The sequence below is a fragment of the Diceros bicornis genome, chromosome 3 (genome assembly GCF_020826845.1).
Source record: "Diceros bicornis minor isolate mBicDic1 chromosome 3, mDicBic1.mat.cur, whole genome shotgun sequence".
In the NCBI taxonomy this organism is placed as follows: domain Eukaryota; kingdom Metazoa; phylum Chordata; class Mammalia; order Perissodactyla; family Rhinocerotidae; genus Diceros; species Diceros bicornis.
This window is the reverse complement of record NC_080742.1, coordinates 9579400-9603031: the sequence shown is the minus strand read 5'-3', so window position 1 is coordinate 9603031 and position 23632 is coordinate 9579400. Positions and strand designations below refer to the sequence as shown.

The 23632-nt window shown below is 37.7% G+C and overlaps 1 protein-coding gene across 2 annotated transcripts in view; it reads left to right on the top strand.

Moving 5' to 3' along the window:
* STARD3NL (STARD3 N-terminal like) overlaps positions 1-23632 on the top strand; it is a 51298-nt gene that overhangs the window by 3898 nt on the left and 23768 nt on the right. For both annotated transcript variants that reach the window (XM_058523025.1, XM_058523017.1), the window contains one exon: positions 22052-22334. In XM_058523025.1, coding sequence (XP_058379008.1) covers positions 22110-22334 — 225 coding nt within the window. In that variant the 5' untranslated portion in view covers positions 22052-22109. The remainder of the gene's footprint in view (positions 1-22051; positions 22335-23632) is intronic.

Sequence of the window (23632 nt, the reverse complement as noted above, 5' to 3'; positions counted from 1 at the left end):
CTTTGATTCAACAGAACCTCCTTCCTGTTTCAGTTAAGGGTCTGACTTCTACAGTTAGCAAGGGGTCTCTTGAGAGGAACTCAAATCTTTGGGTTGTAAATGTTGAAGGCACATTGTGGCACATAAAAACCAGCGTTCTCTGTGTTTATAGTATCAGAAAAAAATAACAGCGACTGCACTTTTTAATATTAAAAATGAGGAAACTGAGGCCCAGAGGGACTAGCCAGGGGCCACTGCAGTGCTGGGCCAGGAAGCCCAGTCAGTGCTCGGGTTCACAGCAGCAGCGGTTTATGCAGGCCGCCACTGGTCCCGATGTCCTGCATCAGACCTCCTGGCAGCCTCTGAAGAATGTGACAGCACAGCTCAGGCCTTTCTGGATTGTTTCGCTTGCTTTGCTTGTGAATTGACCTGAATCTGGAAGATACCTCTTGTTGTGACTCAAGATCAGAGCAGGCCCTCTCACCAAGGATCTAAGCGATTTAAACCTGCAGGATTTTCCTGTGCAGGCATTGGGGTGGTATTGCGTTTGGTAGGCTCTTAGGTTAAAACCCTTCTCTTCTACTTCCCCTCTCGTCACAGTTTTTCAAAAAATATCTTGGGACTGGTGGGCATCCTCAGTATATTGAACTTGGAGTTTGGAGGAATTTGGTCTAGTACCTTTTAAGTTGTGGTAATCACAGCTTTCCACGTCCCATATTTTCCAGGACAGTATACTTTTCAAATATTGTACATTATTGCTTGCCAAAGTATGTTCTTGTTTGCTTTTGTTTCAGGAAAATATATTTTCATAACTATCTCTTTGAATTAATCACTTGCTTGCTGAATTAATGATGTGGAACCAGAGAATTTCAAGTACCTTTTCCTGTTTATATGCTATGTTAAATTTATCAAAGGTAACACAAGGAGCTTTTGAGCTGTTAGAAGTTTCTCCAACTAAGGAGCACCAGCCAGGACTTGCTTTTGTTATTATTGATAGTAACTGACAGTTACAGAGGGCTTCTTCTGTGTCAGGCACCCTGCTCAATGTTTAATATCAGGGTTTCTCATCTTCAGCCCTGTTGACATTTTGAGCTAGATAATTCTTTATGGTGGGGGCTGTCCTGTGCATTGTTGCATGTTTAGCAGCATCCCCGGGCTCTACTCACTAGATGCCAATGGCAGCGTCCCTAGTCATGACAACCAAAAATGTCTCCAAACGTTGCTAAGTGTCCTGGATGGAGTGGGGGTGGGGGCCAGAATCCTTCTCTTCAGCCCTTGACACCTTGAGAACTACTGCTTTATAAACCCTAATTTATTCCTCATAACGACCCTGTGAGGTAAGTTGTGTTACTGTCCTCATTGTGTAGAAGGAGAAGCTGAGGCCTAGAGAGGTTAGGTAACCTCAGGTTACCCAGGGGGTCAGCAGTGGTACTGGATGTGAAACCAGGCAGTGCTCTTTGTGAACCCTAGCCCAACACAGCCAGCTCAGACTCGGCACCGACTATCAGGGATCCAAAGACCCATGGAAACCAGGAGACAGAACAGATGCTAGCAGGGACCAGGCAGGGCTGTAGTAAGTAGTGAGGTGGCTGGGTGAACTGGGAAGTACTGTCAGAATTGCCTATTTTTCAAGAGAAGCTAGAAATCTGGATTTTATTTGTGTGAAAAAAACTCTCGTCTTTTAATATTGGCAATTAATTCAGTGCTTACAAAACATGGTGCAAGCCAGCAGACAGGCAAACAGTATCACCTGTTTATGGGCAAGATTTGCTCCCAGGCCGTCAGTTTGCAGTGTTTTTTTTTTTTGTGTACACTTTGCAGCCATGTGACATTATAGAGAAGTGTACCTTCATTTGATGGGGGGAAATAAGGTAGATTCTTTGTGGAGAACAAAAGTTTCCCTTTTTTGGAGGCTGTGGAAATGAAATGAATGGAGTAGGGCTTCTAGACTAGAAGTGGTTGTCTTGCTTTCTTTTAAGCCAAAAGAGTGTGAGAATTAAAGCTGGCCACCCATCACACTTTGAAATTTTAATGCTCTGGTGCTCAATGCAGACTCAGTTTGAAAGTTCTGTACTTTTACGTCCTTCAGCAGCATCATTCATAGCTGTTTCTTTCATGACCTCTGCTTGTTCAGGTGTGAAAATCCGTATTTTATAGGACGTTGAGAAAACAAATTCTGGAATTCAGTGGCTGTATCCTGGAGAAACAGACCACAGCCGTACCTCACTTTGTTGACAACCAGTAACCAGTTGAGTCTGGGTTTAACTCTGTGTGAGGACCAGGCTCTCTGCCTCCTTTTTAGTAGTGTGTGGACTTGTGCTGGCCTTTGGAGCATTTTCCTTGTCCTCAGGACCGTGGCTTCTTTAACTGAGCCTGTGTGCCATCATGCTCCTGCTCTTGGTGTGAAAAGCCTGCTCACAGCTCTCACACTGACTTTGCGTGGCCCTCTTAATCTGTCCACACACTTCTGTCCAGCTGCACCTCCCGAGGCTGCCTCACGTGGGACCTCTCCCGGAATGTGGGTGGCTCACTGCTCCGGGACATGCTCCTGCCCCTCCTCTGTTTTCAGTTTACTCTAGTCTACCTTTTCCTTGCAGTATGTTACCTTTTCATTTCTTTCAAAGTCGTACATTTTCTCATAGGCCAGCTTTTTCATGAAGCTGTTTCTGGCCACAGGAACCTACAATTCAGTCGTCTTTGTATTAATTATCTTAGGTTTTGATTTCTCATCATTTATGTAACCATTTTACCTCCTTTATAAAATGTATTCTACTTGAGGATAGGGACCATTTCTTTCCCATCTTACTTTTTCCCCATAGCATCTAGCATAGTGTTTTACATATGGTGGATACTTAATACGTATCTGTTCATTCCTTTGGGCTGGATAGGTTCCCACTCGTATAGGGATTTCTTTCTTTTTTTCTATATATTTGTACCAGTTTATGTAGTGTATTGTTAGAGTGACTTCACTAAATAGCATTCAAAATATATTGGAAAAGGAGATGACCAAATTAATTTGGGGAGGTTGGGGCATTTTTATTAATTCTGTTGTCAATTCTAGTAATCAGAGATTAAATATTCTTGGTTTATTTAATATAATCTATTGAAACTCGACGTATATGTATGCTTGTCTAAGTTTAGTTAGCAAGTACCCTGACTCCATACTTTTATACAATGATATTTGTAATTCATGAATTTAACAAACAAATTGAATGTCTGACATGTGGCTAGGCATTTCCCTGGGTGCTAAGGATATAGAAGTGTCTTCCAGGAGCTTTTGGTGTAGTACTGAGAACAAGACATGTAAACAGTATGTGAAATAAATCTGAAAGATTAGAGGTGCTGTTAAAGAAGGATATATGGCATATATATTATACCAATGGGATCAGAGAAAGTTTCATTGAGGAAGTGATACTTGAGCCTCCTTGAACAATGAATAGGCTTATTACTGCTGTTAATTGTTTGTTAGTTGGAGGAAAAGGCACTCCAAGTGGAGGGAGTGTTAGGACAAAGACATGGATGGTGAAACCTCCTCTTGTACAAAGGAACTAAAAATAGGTTAGTACATCTAAGGCACTGGGAGTGAGGGAAGTGGGGTTTCGAGTAGAGAAATGAAATGATTCATTCAACTTTTAGAAAGACTAGCATGATACCCGTATGGAGAATGTTTGGGAGATGAGTAGACTGAATTATTGGAATAATGGGGATGAATGATGATTGGGAAAACCATGGAAAAGACTGATGGGAGGTGTCGGAAGGAAAGACATGGTCACAAGTTAGGAGTGTTTGGAGATGGATCCAGCAACAGAATCAAATTTAACACATTGTCTTAATAATAAAAGCTGTAAACAAGATTCTACTGATTATTATTGGTTAATTTTTCTTCCCTTAAACATTTTTGAATTATTTACAGGTAGTGTATATATTTTACATCTTTATCAGTATTTTTAAGTTCTTATAATTTTCTTTTTGATTTTGTAACTGCTTTTTTCTTGTTCAGTGATTTGAGAGCAGATTTTTCAAGAATGGTGCTAGTTTCAAACCTTTGTTGAGAACCTTGTGAGCTTAAAGAGTTCCTACATTTGTGGTATCTCCTGCCTCTGTAACATGTGCTCCGAGCCTGTTTTCATTATTAGATTGTAATCCATACTCTATTTTCTGGATATATTAGCCTGTAGTTGCATTGAGTCTTATAATTAGGGGTCATGCTTTATGTGATTCTGTTTTCTGAAGCACTAGCTAGGTTGACAAAGTCATCTGATGCTGATCTCTTGAGGGTCTAGTTTCCTGTTTGACTGCCTGAGAAGTCTGATGAAGAAAGAGAAAGAGGTACTGGTGTTTTTTAAATCGAGGCATCAGGATTTTGAGATTGACTTTCCTTATCTGTCTGTCACACGCACCAAGCTTTAACCTCAAACCTTCATCTGTGATAGGGATTAGCAGTTTTTTTAGAACTGTGTGCTGTCCTTGTGTATCAAATTGTAGGAGATAACGTATAACGTATGTAACTTCTGCCTGTTGGTAGGTACTCCTGGGCAAAGATGTAAATGGCATTCCCTTTTATTGACTTGCTCTAGTTTGTGAAATAGGAAGCTGGCCTTGGATAACTCCAGGGGCCACTGATATTATTTCTTCCCTAGGAATACTGTTAGTGTGCCACTTCTGCCAGCTGTAGAGCCACCACAGGAGCTGTGAGTAGAAAATGGCTCTGTCAACTGGAGTGACACTTGCAGGAAGCTTCTCTCTCCCCTTCCAGAGAATGACTTTTATGCTGTTGAATGAGAAGGAACGCAGCTTATCTCTGAAGAGCCACCTTGGCTTTGCTGTCTACTCATCAACTGGCTATTTGGAATTGAGCTCCTGTTTTTTCTGTTTAGGGAGAGGTCTGGGGAGGCCTATGAAGAATGTGTGATGAACACTTTACTAAAAGAACTGCACACTTCTAGCCACCTTCTTATGATTCATAGGAAAGCAGTGAGCTCACTGCTTTGGGATATTATTGATTTTCAGATCTAGATCAATAAGATGGTCAGTTCCATCCTGAGAATTGAAAGCGTTTGTTTGAAAATTGCTTGCAGTAAGCACTGAAGAAATGGCATCACATGGTGCAGAGATGTCCTCTCATGCATTGGAAAATCCTTCAAGTTCCTCAATTGAAGGACCTTCATCTGTGTAGATGGTAATATGACTGTTGACTCCATCATTGCTAAAGCTGACAACACATCTCTAGGAGGAAGCTTTAAATATTCATGAGAATATCTGAACTAAGGAGTAACATCGTTCCTCTGACTTACTATCTGGTGATGATTGACAGTACTAATGAGGTCAAATTGAGAAAAATAGTGGTAACTCCATAATAACGATCAGGTATTTTATAACTGATCTATTGTGGTTTTTTTAGGAAAGCCAAAAGTAGATTTTGTTTTGTGGGAACAAGACAAACTTCCGGAAAATGATGGGTGGCCAGCAACCAAAGAAATCAGCAGTCTTTCGCACTTGTGGAAATGACTTTATATGACTCATGAAGGAATATGGGGTTGTGTGTAGCCTTTGTGACTGGAAGATTAAAGACAAAGGAGTTTCTGGGTGAACTGTGGAGAAAATATTTGCGTGTAGGAGTTAGAGCTGAAGCTGAGAAGGGGAAAAAGCTGTAAAATCAATTTGAGCACCAGAAGAGATCTGCTAGGAGGAGAATCAGAGGTTGGAGAGAGACAGTAGAAGCTGGAGGAAGATAGCTATAGAGACCCTGATCCAGTTATTCTGGGCCACCATTTCAGAACACCTTGTCTTCTGAAAAAGATGAGAGACAAATAAAAGAATATTCTTGTTTGCTATTGCCCATCTTGAGAGACTTTTTTGGACAGTGATGAGATACAGCTATAACATGCTGGCCATCTGACTCAGCCAGTGCTGGTGACATAACTGGCCACCAAGTTGTTGACCCCTGCACAGATGGGGAGCTAAAAACATGTACCACCCAACATGACTTCGGCCACTCAGTGGCATGCTGCCATTTTGCCAACCTGTGATCTATGGAAGATCAAATATACATGGTCAAATGTCTTTCCTCTATCCAGCTGGCTCATCCCCTGGACAAAGCCACATCCCAGTGGCGTGACTATTTTCAAGAGTATACACTTGATTTCTTCCCCCTCTTCAGTCGTTCCATTGTATTATTTTGTACAATGTATTCCATTGTATCTATACCTCCTCAACTAGATGGAATTTCTGCTGAGAGCAGGGGAACTTTTGCATTACCTTTTGAAGCCTTTTAAATGTCTTCTTGGGGCTTTACATTTTCTAGGTGTTCAATGCTTATTATTTAATCAAATGGGAACTCTTAGCGAGCTTAAGTAGGGCCCATCTCATAATTATTTTCTGTTCTACAGATAAATGCACTTTATTTTTTTTCTCATCTTTTATGGAGAGAAGAGAGAATGTTCTAATTTCTGTTATATCATGGCTTTGACTTCCATCTGTATACCGTTGACTCCCAAATTTCTATTTCTAACTCAGACTTCTCCCCTCAACTTCTGACTCATAACCAACCGCTTACTTTATCTCCACGTGGATATTAATAAGCATCTCATACTTTATGTGTCCAAACTGATGTTCTCCCTCAAAGCTGCCTCTCCTCTATCCTCTCCATTTCAGTAAATAGCAACTCCATCCTTCCATTTCCTCAGGCTATAAATCGGACAGTTCTCCTTTAGTCCTCTCTTTATCCTGTACCCCAGGCCCAATCCATCACCAAATGCTTTTGGCTTGTGTTTGGAACCAACCAATTCTCACCACCTCCACTACCACCACCCTAGTCCGATAAGTGAATATATCCTCTCTCTCCTGAATTATTCCCATAGTCCCCTAACTGGTCTCCCATTTCTGTGCTTCTCTTAGCCAGAGAGCCTCTTAAAGCTTAAGCTGGATCATGTTTCTCTTCTACTGAAAACCTTCCAGTGTCTTCCCATCTCATTCAGAGTTAAAGTCGTTACAGTGGCCTGTAAGGTCTCACAGGCCTGGTCCCTTGTTACCTTCTCTGTTATCATCTCCTACTGCTTTCCCACTCTGTCACTCAACTCCAGCAAAGCTACAGCTGATGACTTGGCGGAACTGCCTGGCCAGCTCCATCCTCCTCCAGGCTTGATCCTCACTCTTCTTCTACCTGCAGTGCTCTTCCTCTGGAAATCTACATGGCATCCCTCCCTCACCTTCTGCTAGGCTTTGCTCCACCTCTACTTCACCTGTAGTGATCACAGTGAAGTCTTCCTGAGCACTCAGTTTAAAATTACAGTGCTTCTTTGTTTATCCTCTGTCCCCTTACTCTACAAGGTAAGCTTTGTGAGAGTAGGAAATTTTTTCGATTTTGTTCTTTGCCACATCCCCACTGCTCAGAGGAGGACCTGACACATTTTTGGTGCTGAAAACTTATTTGTGGAGTAAATGAACTAGATGTGGTATATTCTTGGCAAACTTTGAATGTTCAAAAATTATCAGATATAATTCTTAAATCTTATAGTATACATCCAGATTCAGTTTCTTAATATACGTTTTAGATTTGCCTCATAACTTATGAAAACACTGATATGCATTCACCCAGCCATCTTTAATCTTAGTATTTCTCTCCATGTTATATGTTAAAATTTCACCAGTATTTTTAATATTGCTATAGAAATAGGTCACTTAGAAATTAAATTGCTGTATGCACAGGTTTGGACTTGGGAGATAAATTAGTGTCTACTAGATGAGTGACTTAAAAACACCATAATATATTTTCTTCTGCTTTAATTTTTCCAAGATGTTGATATCAATTTCTAAATAAATCTGAGTCTTGAAGCAGATTTTCGAAAGGTTAAATTCTGTTTGTGTGCACACAATTACTTTCATCTGTTGATATTAACAGAAATTATTGAATGAGACAAGACTGCAAGCAATGACATAGAGCTTTAATAGAGAGCCTTGAAGGTGTGTGAGGGGAAGGGGGCAGAATGCATAGCAGTGAAGAGTGAGCAGATTTATCAGGATGGAATAAAAGCTTTCATTACATGCCAAACGAATGTAAACGACACTAGAAAATATGAGACCTAGAAAATATATATTCAGAATAAAACCATGGAAACAAAATTTTTGATGTTACTATGGAGTTGTACTTTCTAAATTCTTAAAGGAAAATAAGAGAAAGAACAGAAGGAAGTGCAGTTGTAATGTAGGCACCAGTGTAGTAAGTCGGCTGCATGAATAAAACAACACATAGTGTGCCTGAGCCTTGATAGGTGAAAAATCTCTCGTTTGTAAAAAATCTCTTTCCTCAAGTGTCTGGAATGAGTTTGAGTACTAATGTGTGAAAGAGATGAAGGACAAATTTGCTCTTAAGCGCTACAATAAAGTGATATCTTATGCACATTTTCACTAAAGATCTGAGCAAGCTTTAGACCCCAAACCGCTGCATGATGTGCACTCCACTGTTTCATTTATGCCTTATGACAACAACAACACTGTTATTAGGTCTTTGACATTGGCTCAGAATTCAGACAGAATGACTCCTGTCCACACTCACAAGCACTTTAGAAGTCTTCATCCAGTCTCCATTTGTGTCTAGGTAATTTGCTATTTATATTAAGGGCAGAATGATTTGGATGCCCAGAAATCTTATGTAGATTTTCCTTTCAGTTGATCACCGTATCTCAAACTGTCACGTACATAAGAATTATTATACAGATGAGTGTGTACGAAATCCATATGCATTCTGTTTTATAGGTTGATTTAAGAGTTTTCTAGGATGATTTGGTCCCTCACTCTTGGCTCTTAGAGGTAGCTCATACATACAGCAGAGTTAATTTAATGATTTTTTGCAATGAAAATTTGCCTTTACTGTCTTTAATATATATATATACACTACATATCTGTATGTATACTATATATTATGTTTAAATATATTTATATTGTATATATGTTTATATGTACTGGATAGATGGATGGATGGATAGATAGATAGAGCAACTCCGTCCCAGAACATCCTTATGTCCTTATGTTTTTCTGAACTATTCCTAAGTTAAGTTGTGTACATCATGACGCTTACCACTCAGTACTTCAGCATGCATCTCCTAAGAATAAGGACATTCTCCTACATAATCAGAGTACTAACTATAATCAGTCCCCCAAATGATATTTTGTGGTTTTTCTTTTTTCTTTTTTTTTTAGTTGAAGATTCAATCTACACTTTTTTAAGTTTGAAGAGTATCCACACCACTTTTCCTTCTTTTTGTTCTTGTTTTGTTTTTCACCACATTGACTTCTCTAAAGACTCCACAATAGCTGTCTTGTGGAGTGTGCCATATACTGTGTTTGTCTGATTGTTTCTTTATGACTAAATTCAAGTTAAACATTTTTGGCTTGGGGATGTCGTATTTGATGTTATGTACTTCTTATTACATTGCGTCTGAGGGCACATAAGGTCAGCTTGTTGCCATATTGGTGATGCTCTTTGGTTACTTAATGCAGGTGGTTACTGCCAGATCTCTCCACTATAAAGGTATATCATTCCCAATGAAATTATTAAATAATCTGAGGGATAATACTTTGAGACTATGAATGTCCTATTCCCCATAAACCTTTTAATGATTTTTAGTATACATTAAAGATCCTTGCCTGAGTCAATTACTCCAACTAGGGGTTACAAACTGTTGATTTTTCTAATTTTATTATTATTTTTCTACATTTTTTACCTGACTTTTTTTTTTTTTTTAATAAAGGAGAACTTCTACATCATCTCTCTTTTTTACAATATTACTATGGACTCCATTCTTCATTTTTCTAACATAAATTCCAGCATTACTGTCATTATTCTTTTTATGTTCAAGTTGTCCCAGACTGGCCAGTGGAAATCCCTCAAGACAGCCTACACAATTTTTTTTTAACGATTATGGCTTTTTGTGTTCTTCTTTGAGAAATCTTGGCCTACAAAAAGGTTGTAAAAATATTCTCCTGCACATTCTAATAACAGATTTATATTTTTAGTTGTTATATTTAAGTCTGTGATCCATTTTGAATTATTTTTTGTATGGTGTGAATTAGGGTTTAAGGTTCATTTTTTTTCAGTTTTGATATCTGCTTGTTCCAGTCTCATTTGTTGAAAACAAACTTTCTTTTCCCATTGGATTGCTTTGACAAATTTTTGTCAAAAGTAAAAGGATCATATAAGTGCAGGTCTATTTCTAGGCTCTCCGTTATGTTCCATTGATCTAGTTGTTGATCCTTAGGCTAGTACGACAGTTTTCATTACGGAAGAATGTCTTTAGGTTACGTAGTGTGAGTGTTTCAATTTTATTCTTCTTTTTCAAGATTACTTCGAATGTTCTTATTTCTTTGCATTTCTATATATATTTTAGAATTAGCTTGTCAATTTCTACAAAAAAGCTTGATGGGATTATGATTGGGATTGAGTTGAATTGGTAGATCAGTTTGGGGAGAATTGAGATCTCAACGATATGAATTCTTCTAATCCATAAACGTGGTATACCTCTCCATTTATTTTCATCTTTGATTTCTCTCAGCAGTGATTTGTAATTTTCAGTGTCGGGACCTTGCATATATTTTAAGTTATTCCTTAGTGTTTTATGTTTTTGATGCTATTTTAAATGCCTCTCTGTTTCTGTCTGTTTCTCTCCCCCTCCCTCTCTCCCTCTCCCTGTCTTTCCCTCTCCCCACTCTCTCCCCCGACACCTTCCCTCCCTCCCCCTCTCCCTCTCCCTCTCTCCTTCCCCTTCTCTCCCTCTTTCACATTTCTTCTTACTCCCACTGCCCAGATGAAGGGACTGGTAAATAGGTGAATCACAACATCCTGAGTAAGCTGAGTAAGCTGTTTTTTTAAAAAAATGTAGAGTGAAAATAATCTTGATGCAGCATGATAGAGGTCAGTACAGACATCTGTATATACTATTCTCTGATAGGGGCAGAGAGGTGTGCGAGAGTGGGAGGAAGCAAAAGCTTCCCTGGGAAAGTGACTCTTGAGTTAAGACTTAGGGAATGTGTAAGAGCCATAGAGATAAGGAGAGTAGCACTCCAGGTAGAGAGAAAAATGCAAGCAGAGGTTGGTGAGAATGTGATTCCTTTGGGGGAACTGCTTGTGATTTTTAACATGGTGAAGTGGTTCTGAAGTAGGCAAAAGTAGGCCTTGTGTAAGGTTAGGAAAGATTAAGGCATTTGAGCTCTACCTGAAGGTCCCAGGAAACTATTCACTAAATGATCTCATAAATTTAATTTGCTGCTCTAAAAACTTGACACCTATTGGATGAGAATTATTTTTATTAGTTTATCAATAAATTTATTTTTCTTGTGTGCCTTGACTTTCTTTGCCCGTTTTTCTAATTGAGTTTTAAGGTTTTCATAATTTTTCATCACTTTTAAGTTTTCTTCTAATGTTTTTGAGATAGAGAAACTTGATTTTTATGTATTCAGATCTGTTTCCCTTTGTAGATTTTCTTAGAAAGAACTTCCTCATCCTAAAATCATGTGTTATTTACCTACAATTTCTTTTACTACATAAACTATGCAAATGATTTTGTTAACTTTATAATATAATCTTCAGTATATTTTGATGTGTATCTTTCTTTCTCCATGTACTAGAATGACTAGTTAATAGTTTTATTCTTTTGCAACTGAATTTTGATGGCATCTTTATCATCTGTAGATATTTTTTTGTTTACTCAAGTTTTTCTTTGCAGAAAAGCTTAGGAAAGTACAGGCCAGGTGGTGGCTTATAGGTAATGAGTTTTCCTTGACCATCAGTGCTTTTATTTTTTTAATTGAACTAATTCTTAACATTTGGGAAATTTCCTACTATAGTTCAAATTTCTGGCTTCTACTGATAAATCAGCAGTGTGCCCTCTGTGTGCACATGTATGGCCCCTGAAGATCTGGCACACTCGCCTCTCTTGTTTGCCTGTTGTTCCTGGTCTCCTGATGCTGATTGCCAGTTGCCAATTTCCTTTCAGCTTACACGGGTGTTTTCCTTATATCACTGATGTATTTCCCTATGTTTCTTTCAAAACCTGGAGTATAAGAGACCTGAGAGAGCCACATTTTAAGGAGAGTGGAAGACAGTGGATGTCTATGTGGAAATGAAGAGTCCCACCAAGTTTGAAATTATGCTAGTCTCTCCAAATTCAAAACCAGTCAAAATGTACATAATTTCAAAGCTTTTTGGCCCAAATGAATTGTAAGTTGTGTTCATTCATGCTTTTTAAGTGCAGTGAAACATTTTAATGGGTAAACAGAAATATCTGCTTTCCTGTTAGGTTTAGTTTTTTATTTATGTGAGTTTTGACCTATTTATGTGATGTTTCAGGAGTGCATTCTAATATGTGAGTCCTACTTGTGGGAGCTGTTGTGAGGCTTAAATGACATGTGTTAAGTACTCAACACTGTGCCTGACTCAGTCTCAGTGTAAGGAAGCTGTTGATTTTGTTGTTATGTTAATATAAGATATACAGTGTTATATAGTAATATTTTAATAGGTGGAATTAGTTTATACTTTTGTTGTGTTGTGTTCTTTTGTTCTTGTGTTGTGTGTTCTTGGTCAGATAATGTCAGTGTTATGCTAACTTTATTTAATGATAGGATAGCTTTCCTTTCTTTTAATTTCTGGAACAGTTTATAGGATTTTATTTGTCTTTAATTTCAAATTGTGCAATACCTAGCTAGTTCCTTTGCTAGGTAACTCTTTGTCAGCTTTTTTACTTTTCTTTTGGGGATGGTTTATTCTATTCAGGCCATCTGTGTCTTCTTGATGTGATATATGTATTTCCAAAGTATTCACTTTCCTTATGATTTTCAAATGTAGTTAGTGTAAGGTATCAACTAATCTCTCCTATAATGGTACTTGTATTCCTTTCTTAATCTCCCCTTCCCCAATCTAGGTTTACCTATTTGCCCTTTTAAAAGACGAATTTTTTGATTTACTTAGATATTTTAAATTTGTTTGTGGAAATGTTCATCCATGTACAAAAGTAGAGAGTTTAATATAATGAATCACATTGTATCCATTCCCCAGCTTGGACAATTATCATAATTTTCTTTTGGATTTATTTATTAATTGTACTCATTGGTTTTCTTTTTTCTATTTTTCCTCATGGGATAGTTACAGTTTTTGTAACTTTATTATTTAAATGCCTAATTCTTTAATTTTATTCTTTATTGAAAAAGCAATTAAAGCACTTTAAGGAAGTGAGTTTGGTAATAAGCTCAACTTTGACAGCTTTCCACTGTTTTCCTTGTCATTATTTTCTAGTTTGTTTTAATTTTTAAATATTTTTATGTCAGTAATTATTTTAGAAAATACTATGTTATGAACTTCTGTTGTATGCATTGTTTGTTCTATATGCAGTTTCTAATTGCAAGACTTATTGAATTATATATTTTTTAGTAGTCTAATTTTATGATCAATTTTGTAAACATGGCATATCATAGTCTCAAAATAACATGGTCTGTGATTATAGGGTTAAAAAAATAATCATTAAAAAACTTATAGTATTCAAATAATCTATATCCATATTTATGTCTTTAAAATACCAGATAGGTAAAAAAGTAAACTGTCAAAACCTCCCATTATGATTATAATCTATCATTTATTTAGCTTTTGCATTTTCTTAGATTTTAAGGATGCATTTTGTGTTTCTGTTCTTTCTGGTAAGGCTTCTGTACATTGATACAGAGTGGTAAATCTTAAACCTGATTTCAAATGCATTGCCCTCAATTTTCAGAAATCCAAATATTAGCTATACCTGCTTAGTTAAGAGGATATGTGTCAGAATCTTCAGAGCTTAAGTATACATCTTGAATTTTTGAAGTTTTTGTGTACTTATTAAAAATATTTTAGCTGATATGGACCCTCCCTTGCTTTTTATTGGGTATGAATTATTCATCATACCCAAATACTTACAAGTCAGATTTAAAATAAGCAAATGTTGTATTACCATTGCATAGTCACTAAGTTCAGTTATTATAGCTTTGGTTTGAGCTTGATTACCGTGGTCTACTTAATAATTCTACTCAAGGAAAATTATTGATAATTACATGTAAGTTTATAAAGAGATGAATACTGGAGTGATGACACAACCTTTCTGTAATTCTCTTTCAGAATGTTACCACTTGCATACTATATACCGAATATGCTGATATTTTGTGGTAGCTAACCATCACTGACATGGTCTCTGAATTATGGCATCTCTGGAAGTTCACAAAGAGCAATTTTGTACCCAGTAATGCCGTTGAGGGTCATTGGGAGACATCTAACCATCTTGCTCCCCAAAGCTTCTCATTGGCATCACCTTGGTGACTTTATTAAGGTTTGAGTCCAGCCCTCTTTCTTGTTGACTGACAAACCTGATTTATCAGCTTCTGTTTACAGAGCCCAGTGGAGAGTGGCTCTTCCTCATGTGGGTAGAATCACGCCTCACAATCTGCAGTGAACACCAAAACAGCTATGTAGACTGAAGGTTTATTTCAAGCTAACCGGTCTCTTGTTTCCCTCCGTGGAAGATAACATTTTAATAAGAAACACAGAATATAAAAGATTGTGAGAGGCATGCAGGGAATCGTTAAATTGTTCAGTGACAAAAGGCACTGATGATTCCCTGATGCCATCATATTAATCATAGGAATAATCTGTCCACTGGACTGGAGATACTTAAAATCCAACAGACAAGGGGCCCTGACTTGAAGAGCGCCAGGCTGGGCACAGCTACCATTTGCTTGTGACGCTCCTTTTCTGTGTTTTCCGCCCTGACCCACCTACCTTCTGATGGGCACATTCCCTCCTCCCCTCTTTAGGTCTGAACATATGTCCTGTCAACTTGTTCTCATATCTTGGCTTGTGAGCTGTTTTGTTTCTTTAAGGGCAGAGCACATCTACTCTGATTCATTATGTGTTGATTTTGTAGTATAACTTTCAGAGGGCAGTATTATTTTAATTGTTTCAAAATTCTCCCCTTCTCTCTTCCATTGTAGCCCTGATGATATGGGCAAATCTATAACAAGCCTTGCAGAGTTTCATAAATGCGTGTAGATCTTTTTTTCTTTTTCTTTTTTTAAACATTTCACTCATTTTCAGTTAGCAAATTAGTAGGGACCTGCTGGCAAAATCTGACTCCTCAACTCAGGAAAGATTTTTTATTTGAAGTAGTACCAAACAATTGGTTGGGTGATTTTAAATGCTTTATAGAATTTTTCACTTTCTACTTTGAAATAATTGATTTTTCCCCTGATTTCTCTATCTAGTATTTTTTTATTGCTTCAGCGACTAATTTGGATGTGATGTGTAGGTGTTTTAAAATTCAACCCAATAGTCTAGATTTTAGAAATGTTTCTCTAGACGTTGTAAACTTGGAGCATACACAGCATAAAGTAAGCCAAGGCTGTTTTGAAGTGTGAACATAATGGTAGTGGGCAGTTTGTCAAAGAAAGGTTTGTTTGATCTTGATTTTGTTAAACTACTTGTAGTGCTTCATCGTGATAGTTCTCCGGCCCAAGAAGCTGGAGTATTGCACAAATGCGTCGACTCCCTAACCTTGCCCGCTGCCAGTCTTTCTAAAGCCACTTTCTTCAGAGTCCTACCAGGCCTGTATTTTCCAGGGTAAAATTGACATCCCCATAGCATCAGTACCATGAAGAAGTACAGGACATTTTCTTGGTTTAGAACATCTTATCTACAAACCAACTTTGGGATGTTTTAAAAATATAAGCAGCTTCGTTTACACAAATATAAGCGGCTTCATTTAAGCAAACATTAATTAGAAATTTTTATTTTGTGAAAGTTTGAATAATTGGTTGAATTTGACATGTAGAATTTCCAGTTCTTCTTAGACATTGCAGAATTTTCCTTACCTCATACTGGTACCCTTAGAACATGAAGATTGCCTTACTACATTTTTTAATACTCTGAATTAGCTTCCTTCCCACATTCCTCTCTTCTCTATGCATGTTTATATTTAAAGCATCTGTATTTTTTAGTTATCATGCCTCTTTCTCATACTGGCATGTTTATAAATGTTAGGTTATTCCCTCACTATTCCCATTCTCCACTTCTAGCTGTTTCATTTTGAAAACTGGGGGCTCTAAACGGGGCTTTTACCATCATAAACTGGGTGTCATAATGTGGCAGGCCTTGCAAGAGGGTAGCCAGCTCGGGCTGCTCCCTGCCCCCAGAGAAACCCAGTCCCAGGATACAGTGGCTACACCTGAGGCAGCCTGTGTCTTTAGGGACTGTCAAATCTAATGACTACACTTCAGGGGCCATTTGAACACTTTGTAATGTCCCTCCTATTTCCTTCTAGGAATCTGAGGTGAGGCAGAGTGATGGAGAGGAAAGAAGTGAAAGACTTGAGTTTTAATTCTAAGATATATCTTGAAATATCTCTTAGATGAATGCATCCTTATAATCCACACAGGCCTCAGATTCTTTGTCTGTAAAACAAGGGAATTAGAATAGATCAGAGTGGCAAACTCAGATGCCTCCAGGCTAGGTCAAGACAGGCCAAGTGGTGTGTGCATGCCCCCACTAGAGAGGTCAGCAGCTTCTTGGCTATATTACTATCATGGTAAGAGAATGAAGGCCTGGCAGTTCTGTATCTTGTAACTTCTCAAGAGAAGCTGGAAATCTGGATTTTAATATGAACATTCAGTATTTAAAATCTTAGTAATAGTTCAAAATCTTTGGAAACACTGTACAAGAGCAAGCAAAACATTCTGTAAGCCAAACCTGCTCCCTAGGCCTTTGGATAAGATGATGAATAAGGTCTGTCTGAATTAAATATTTTTAGTATCTGTCATTCTGATACTCTTTCTTGGAGGAGAACATATAGTGTCCTGGCTGTTGCCAAAAGTAGTTGAGAGGAGAAGGTTGGGTGGTTGGGTTGAGAGACTTGGTTTGGCTGCCACCGGTAGATGCCCAGAGGCCCTCTCTACTCCTCCTGGGAAGGTATAAGAAATTGTGGGACTTCTGTAAACTCTAGCAGTGGCAGCTACTGCTCCAAAGCCGCTGTTCTTTATCATTTGGGTAGTATCAATTCTGTGCTGAAGCGGATGGAGCTGAAGTTTTGGCTCAGCTTTGCACCCAACATGGGAACCAATGCAGTAGAAGAATCCCAAAGGTGTAAGCATTCTTTTTGGAAGCAGAAAGATCTCAGTTTTTTGTTTTGTTATATATTTTTTTTGTTGTCGTCGTCTTTGTTTTTTCAATGTGGGAAAGATATTATCATTTAGGAAGCAGTATAGGTCGGGTAAAATTTTTCTCCAATTCTAGTAGTGTGGAATTAAGGAAAGAGAATAAGGCAAAGAGGAGTGTGTTCCTGCTCTTAGCACTACTGAAGTGTCCCTCGGGTAAACTAACAAGACGAGATCAACTGTGCCTAAGCTGTGGTGTGTCGCTAGAGCAGCCTGTGGAAAAATAAGAATGAATCACAAGTTTTTGCTAATCACAGAATGAGAGCATACATTGGAAAAATTAATATTAGTCAATTATCCTATTCTTTTTTGCTAATCTAAATAACTAAATCTCGCCCAGGTACCCTTTGAGAAGCTGACGAAAGCAGTAGTCCTTCTTTCTAGGAAAATGTAAATAGTAAAGTAAATATTTTAGGCTTTACAAACCACGTGGTCTCCATTGCAACTATTCACATCTGGCATCTTAGTGTAGGAGCATCCGTAGACAATAAGAGTGGGTGTGGTGGTATTCTAATAAAACTTGACGTTCAAAAATAGGCAGTAGGTCATATTTGACCTGCAGGCTATAGTTTGTTGACCCTTGGTTTAGAACTTTGATAGCTGTGCTAGCTTGGAATATTAATTGGCAGATACTCACCTCATCCTCCTCTTTGGGTGGAATGTACATCCCAGCTCCATTGCCTTTGAACTTGGCCTTGAGATACTGGCCAATAAATGTGAGCAGACATGATGCATAGAGATATTTTAAATGTGTTTACATATCTAGCTTGTCTGATGTACTCGTGCCATTTGCCATGAAAAGAACATGTCCCAGGTAGCCCTGGTCTAAGGAGGAAGACAGGCAGAGAGAGCAGACCTAGACCCAACACACAGTTTGAAGCCAAGCTCTGCTACCCACAGCCTGAAGCACAGTTGCCTAGCTGAGCCTAGACTAGATCAGCTGAACTTGAGGCAACCTGCATACCTGTGAGCTTGAGAATAAATGTAGGTTGTTTTAAACCATTGAGTTTTGGGGTAGTTTGCTAATGCAGCATAAAAGTAGAAATGGCTGGCTAATATTATAGTACAGAGAAGGATAGTTATCCATCTAGATAAAACAATTAAGACATGAATCTCACTTACAAAAACCAAAACAACAAAAGGAGATTCTTATCTCCTTACACAAATCCTGGAAAAAGATAAGGGAATGTTTTTTCTTTATTTTATAATTCTCCACCCTACTCCTCCCCACCCACGCTGCTTCTGTGGTTGGAATAAACCCTGAATTGTAGATTTAGGTTCCTGTGTATACAGCTAATCAATACTTAACACCCTCTTTAAAGAGGCGTTGCTTTCCTTAAGCCAAGCCCAGAGAGGATCTCAGTACCAAGAACTGAATATTTAATACTGTTGAAATTATATCTGAGAAGATATCCAAGCCCTTCCTCAGAAATGAACAGTTGTGGTCTCCTCAGTTCAGCAGAGAATTTTGAGAGCCTGCTCTGTGCTTGTCTCTGCTAGATGCTGGATAGAATATATTTAATCGATATTTGTTTTGTTCCAGCTATGTGTCGTGCACTGTGATAGTCTCTGGGGACACAGGGGTGTGTAAATCAAATTCAGGGCCTTCAAGGAACACACCAGCTAGCAGGAGAGACAGGCAAGTAAGTGGATAATTAAGGTGCAGTGTGGTAAGCAGTAGCACGAGTGGCATATCCACAGTCCCCAGGGAGCTTGGAGGAGATGCACTTGACCCTGCCTGGAGATTGGAATGTGGGGAGCGTTTCAGGGAAGTCTTCCTGAAGGAATTGACGCTTGAACTGAGTCTTTCTGAGGCACATGGTTAGGATGAAGTCCTGTAATTGTAGAGTAGAAGGGAGCTTTAGGAAGTATCCTTCTCTTTACACATGAAAAGGAAGCTGTCTCTCCTTTTTAAGATTTCCCTCTGTCCCAGAGAGAGATCAATCTGATTAGAGTCAGGCCGCTCAGAGCAATCTGTGCTTTGGGTAACTTGATTATTGAAGCTATTGCAAGTATCCGTAAATTCTAGCTAATTAGCAGTTATATGCACGCATCAGAAAAATAATGTAAAAAAATAATTCTCATTTCCCAAGGCAGGTGTATATCTCATTTTATGATGCCAGCTTTTATTTTGAACTAGCCTCAGATTTGTGGGGTTGGTATTTTGCTTTGTCATCCTTTTTTATTTATGAGGAGTGGGTTCAGGGAGGAGGAGCAAATGAGACTAAGAAAATGATCAAATTACCTTGGAAATGATTTCTTCCTAAAAACAGCCTTCAGTTTAAATTGTAAATTTGCTGAATTGTCTGTACAGTTTAATGGATTTAAGAATTTAAATTAATTTTTAAATATAGTTGCTAATAGATTATTAGACTGACTTAAAAATTATCTAGATTGCTTTTTCTTTGTGTAGACTGTGTTGTTGCAGAAATTTGTTTGTATTCATCCAGGTTCAGTTTTAGAGAACATCTCAGCTATCTTCTTGAACTTCAAAATGTGTGTTTCATCACAGAAAACATATTATTTACGTTAATTTTTACTTATTGTTCCAGAATGAGTTCTACTTAGAAGTCTGGCAGATAAATTTATTACTTTGCAAGCTTTACGAGCAACTGTCCTGGGGAATATGCCATTGGTATTCCTTCCACTACGATGGTATTGATCTCATTGAGACAGAAATCATATAGAAATACTTTCAAGTTTTGTAACTTTATATTTTCTTTTACAAAGCATGGAAGTGGACTCCTATTGTAGCTTTTCAAAATGCTTTTTTTGCTGATTGATGACTCTGCGAAAGCAAATTGAGTGATTGAGATGTTACCTAATGTTGCCCAGATCAGCTGAAAAACGGAAGAGCCTCATAAAGGCCTGGGACATCTGTCCAGGACCCTAACAAAGTTGCATTTGAATTTAAACCCTCCCATTGTAAATATGTGTGCAAAATAAGAAATTTGAAAAATATGCAAAAGGTAAAAAGAGGGGAAAAATATAATCTCATCACCCAGAGATAAGCAATATTAGTATTTGATATATTTCATAAGTACATTCTTTGAAAAATTTGGTTTTGATTTATTTTACAGAACTGTGAACATAATGCGTGTGTATTCCATATACTGTTCATGTTTTAATCTAGTTATTATACCACAAGCATTTTTCCAAGTTATTATAATAACTTGGAATAACATAAGCATTTGTTTTAATGACTGTACTGTGACTATACCAGGATGTATCTAATTATTCCCCTATTGTTAGATATTTAGGTTGTTTTCTAATTGGGGTTATCATAGATATATTATAATAAAGTCTTTTTTAATAGAGATTTTTATTAAAGGTAACACATACACAGTTCATGTGTGCATACATGAACATAAGTGTACAACATTTTCAGTTTTTCACAAGGCAATCCACCACTGAAACTACTACCTGTGTCAATAAATTATCGCTAAGTTAAGTATAGTCATGTTACCACTACTCAGGCCAAGAACAGAACTTGCCCAAGCTGTTCTCTCCCTCCTCCTGGAAGGTAATCACTACCCTGACCTCTAATGACATGGATCAATTTTTGCCTTGAAGCTCTACAATTAATTTCCTTTAGATTTTCAGAAGTAGAGTTACTAGATCAAGAAGTACAAATATTTTAAAGTATCTTAGTTCTTATAACCAAATTGCTTCCGAAAACATCACGTCATTTCATCACCACGTTGTTTGAAAATGTGGAAAGGACTTTTCTTCCTGAGTGTGGGAAGAGAAAGAAGTGAGAGTCAAATGTAAAGAGACAGTTCTGGACCGTGAATAGGACCAAATGGAACCATATTACTTTAGGGAAATTCTAGCAATGTTTTGAAGTTCTATTTTATCCACCTTGAAAATGCTCTTCTTTATCTGGACACTGCCAGTCGTTGTGACAGAAAGAAAGAAGAGCATGGTGAACCAGGCACTGGCTCTTAAGATCTGGACACAACTGACACACAAACTTCTGCCCACGTTATGTTGGCCAGAGAAAGGCGCATGAATTCAGTAGAGCCAGGAGTATATAATCCTCCCATAGGGAGAGGTACTGTAGGAAAGGAAACTGGACTATTTGACAAACAATAACATCATCCACCATACTTTCTATTTAATGACTTGGCCTCGTCCCTGAGATCAGATCATTTAGATTACTAATCTTTTACTTTTATTATAGAAGCACATCCTAGCCTTGGGCAGGGTGGCGGTGGGATTTACATCTCCATGTAGGGCTGTAACTTCTATAATTATCAGTGGGTTGTTTGCATAAAGCTGAACTTTTGGGCGTGTGCTTTTTTCCCAAGAAGAGGCCCAGAAACATGCTTTTTAATTAAGAGGTGATGGGTAAATGCTAAATTCAGTTTATTAGATACTTTTGGTGGAAAGAAATTCCTCTTTAGGAAGCAAGTTTTTTATAGCTAGTCGACATGTTCTCGTTACATGCTTTCTGGGCAACTGTTCAGTAATGTTTTCCTAGTCCATTGATAATGACACTTACAGAATTGCAGAGGTTTTCTCCCTGGCACAGCAAGGGAACTGGCTTGGCTTGTTCACTGAGACGCTTGCTCCAGGTTATCAGGCGCACTTTTTGTTGTGGTTACCATCTTGTCTTCACCGTTTACTACTGCAAATTTGCATTCTTCTTTATTACCATTCTTTTCCAAAACAGCTATTTTGTAGTGTTGATCAGTAACATCAAAAATTGCTTCTCATTTCACTTTCTCTTTATGTCTTCATTTAAGACACACTGATGCTCAGTTAGAGGTATAGTTGCATGGTGGTGGGGGTATCTCGGTGGTAGTAGGTGAGCTCTGATTTAACATGGTGTCTCTCTTTTTATTCCCCCAAGATCTCTTCTCTCAAGGGATGGTGAAGTTGGAAAAAGGCTCCTTTAATCCTCCTCCAGGATGAACCCCCTGCCACAAGACATGGAGAACGCTCTCACAGGGAGCCAGAGCTCTCACACTTCTTTGCGCAACGTCCATTCCATCAACCCTACACAACTCATGGCCAGAATTGAAGCCTATGAAGGAAGAGAAAAGAAAGGCATATCTGATGTCAGGAGGACTTTCTGTCTGTTTGTCACCTTTGACCTCTTATTTGTAACATTACTGTGGATAATAGAGTTAAATGTAAGTGTTTTTTCCTGTGACTTTATAAGAATTGTTTCCAGAGACAAAAAACAATTTTCTTATTTTTCTCATCATTTCTGTCTCATTTAGTAGATTCCATCTTTTCCCAAATGAGGCAACATTGCACTTCTCCAGCTAATTTGGACTTTTCTTATTCTTTACTGTTACTGTTTAAAACAAACCTGGTTAATTTAAAACTCACTTTGTCTGGGATTTTGAAATTTGATTTCATGGTGTTTTGCTCTGTATCAGGTGTTGGTGAACTACAGTCTGGGGGCCAAATTCAGCTGGCCTGTTTTTATAAATAAAGGTTTATTGGAACACAGCCCTGCCCACCCGTTTATATATTGTCTATGGCTGGCTGTTGTCCTGAGTAGTTGAGTCGTTATGACAGAGTCCATCTGGCCCACAAAGGCAAAAATATTTATTCCCTGGCCCTCTTCAGAAAACAGTTGCTGATCTTTCCTTCAAAAAATGTAACAGGTTTTTGAAATACGTTTTAGATGTTGCATCTACTTTTCTAATTCCCATGTGTAAAATTTTGCATGCATTTATTATTTACTTTTTTGCAAAGATATTATTTATTCATATTTTATCCAAAAAATGTCCTGGAAGCATTTGGAGGTTTGTCTATATTTTTTCAGGTTTATGCAGTTATATTGGCAAGTAATTGTCTAGACCAGTACTGTCCAATAGTATAGTGCAAGCCTCATATGACATTTGAAGTTCTGCAGTTGCTACATTTATTTTTTTATTTTTACTTTTATTAATAAATTAATAAATTAAATTTATTAATAAAAGTAAAAATAAATGAAATTCATTTTAATAATATATTTTATTTAACCCAATATATATGTTTTCTTCTAAAGCCTTGGCTCTGCTTATATACCTTACCAGCAAATAGGTGAACTCTTCCAGAGTGCTTTCCTCACATGCAGGATTTGTCTGCTTCCTTCATTTTCAGCAGTTCATTTATTTCTAAGAAATATTTGCTAAGGCCTCGGTGGTAATAGTTATTAGCTACTGTTTATTATTAAAAGGTAACTGCTAGACACAGTACTAGGTGCTTTATAAGAAATTTATTAAAATAGAGAAAATATGAAAAGATGCTGTGATTTCTGTTTGAAAATGATTTTTAATTTTGCCTTTTAACAGAAAGAGTCAACATCTTAATCTAAACTCTAGTTATTATTCTAATTTGTAGCAGCAGTTTTAGTTCTGCATTCTAGACTCTTAATGATTAGTGTCTTTGGACTCATTTAATTTCATCATGAATCTTAACAGAGGAATAAAACTCT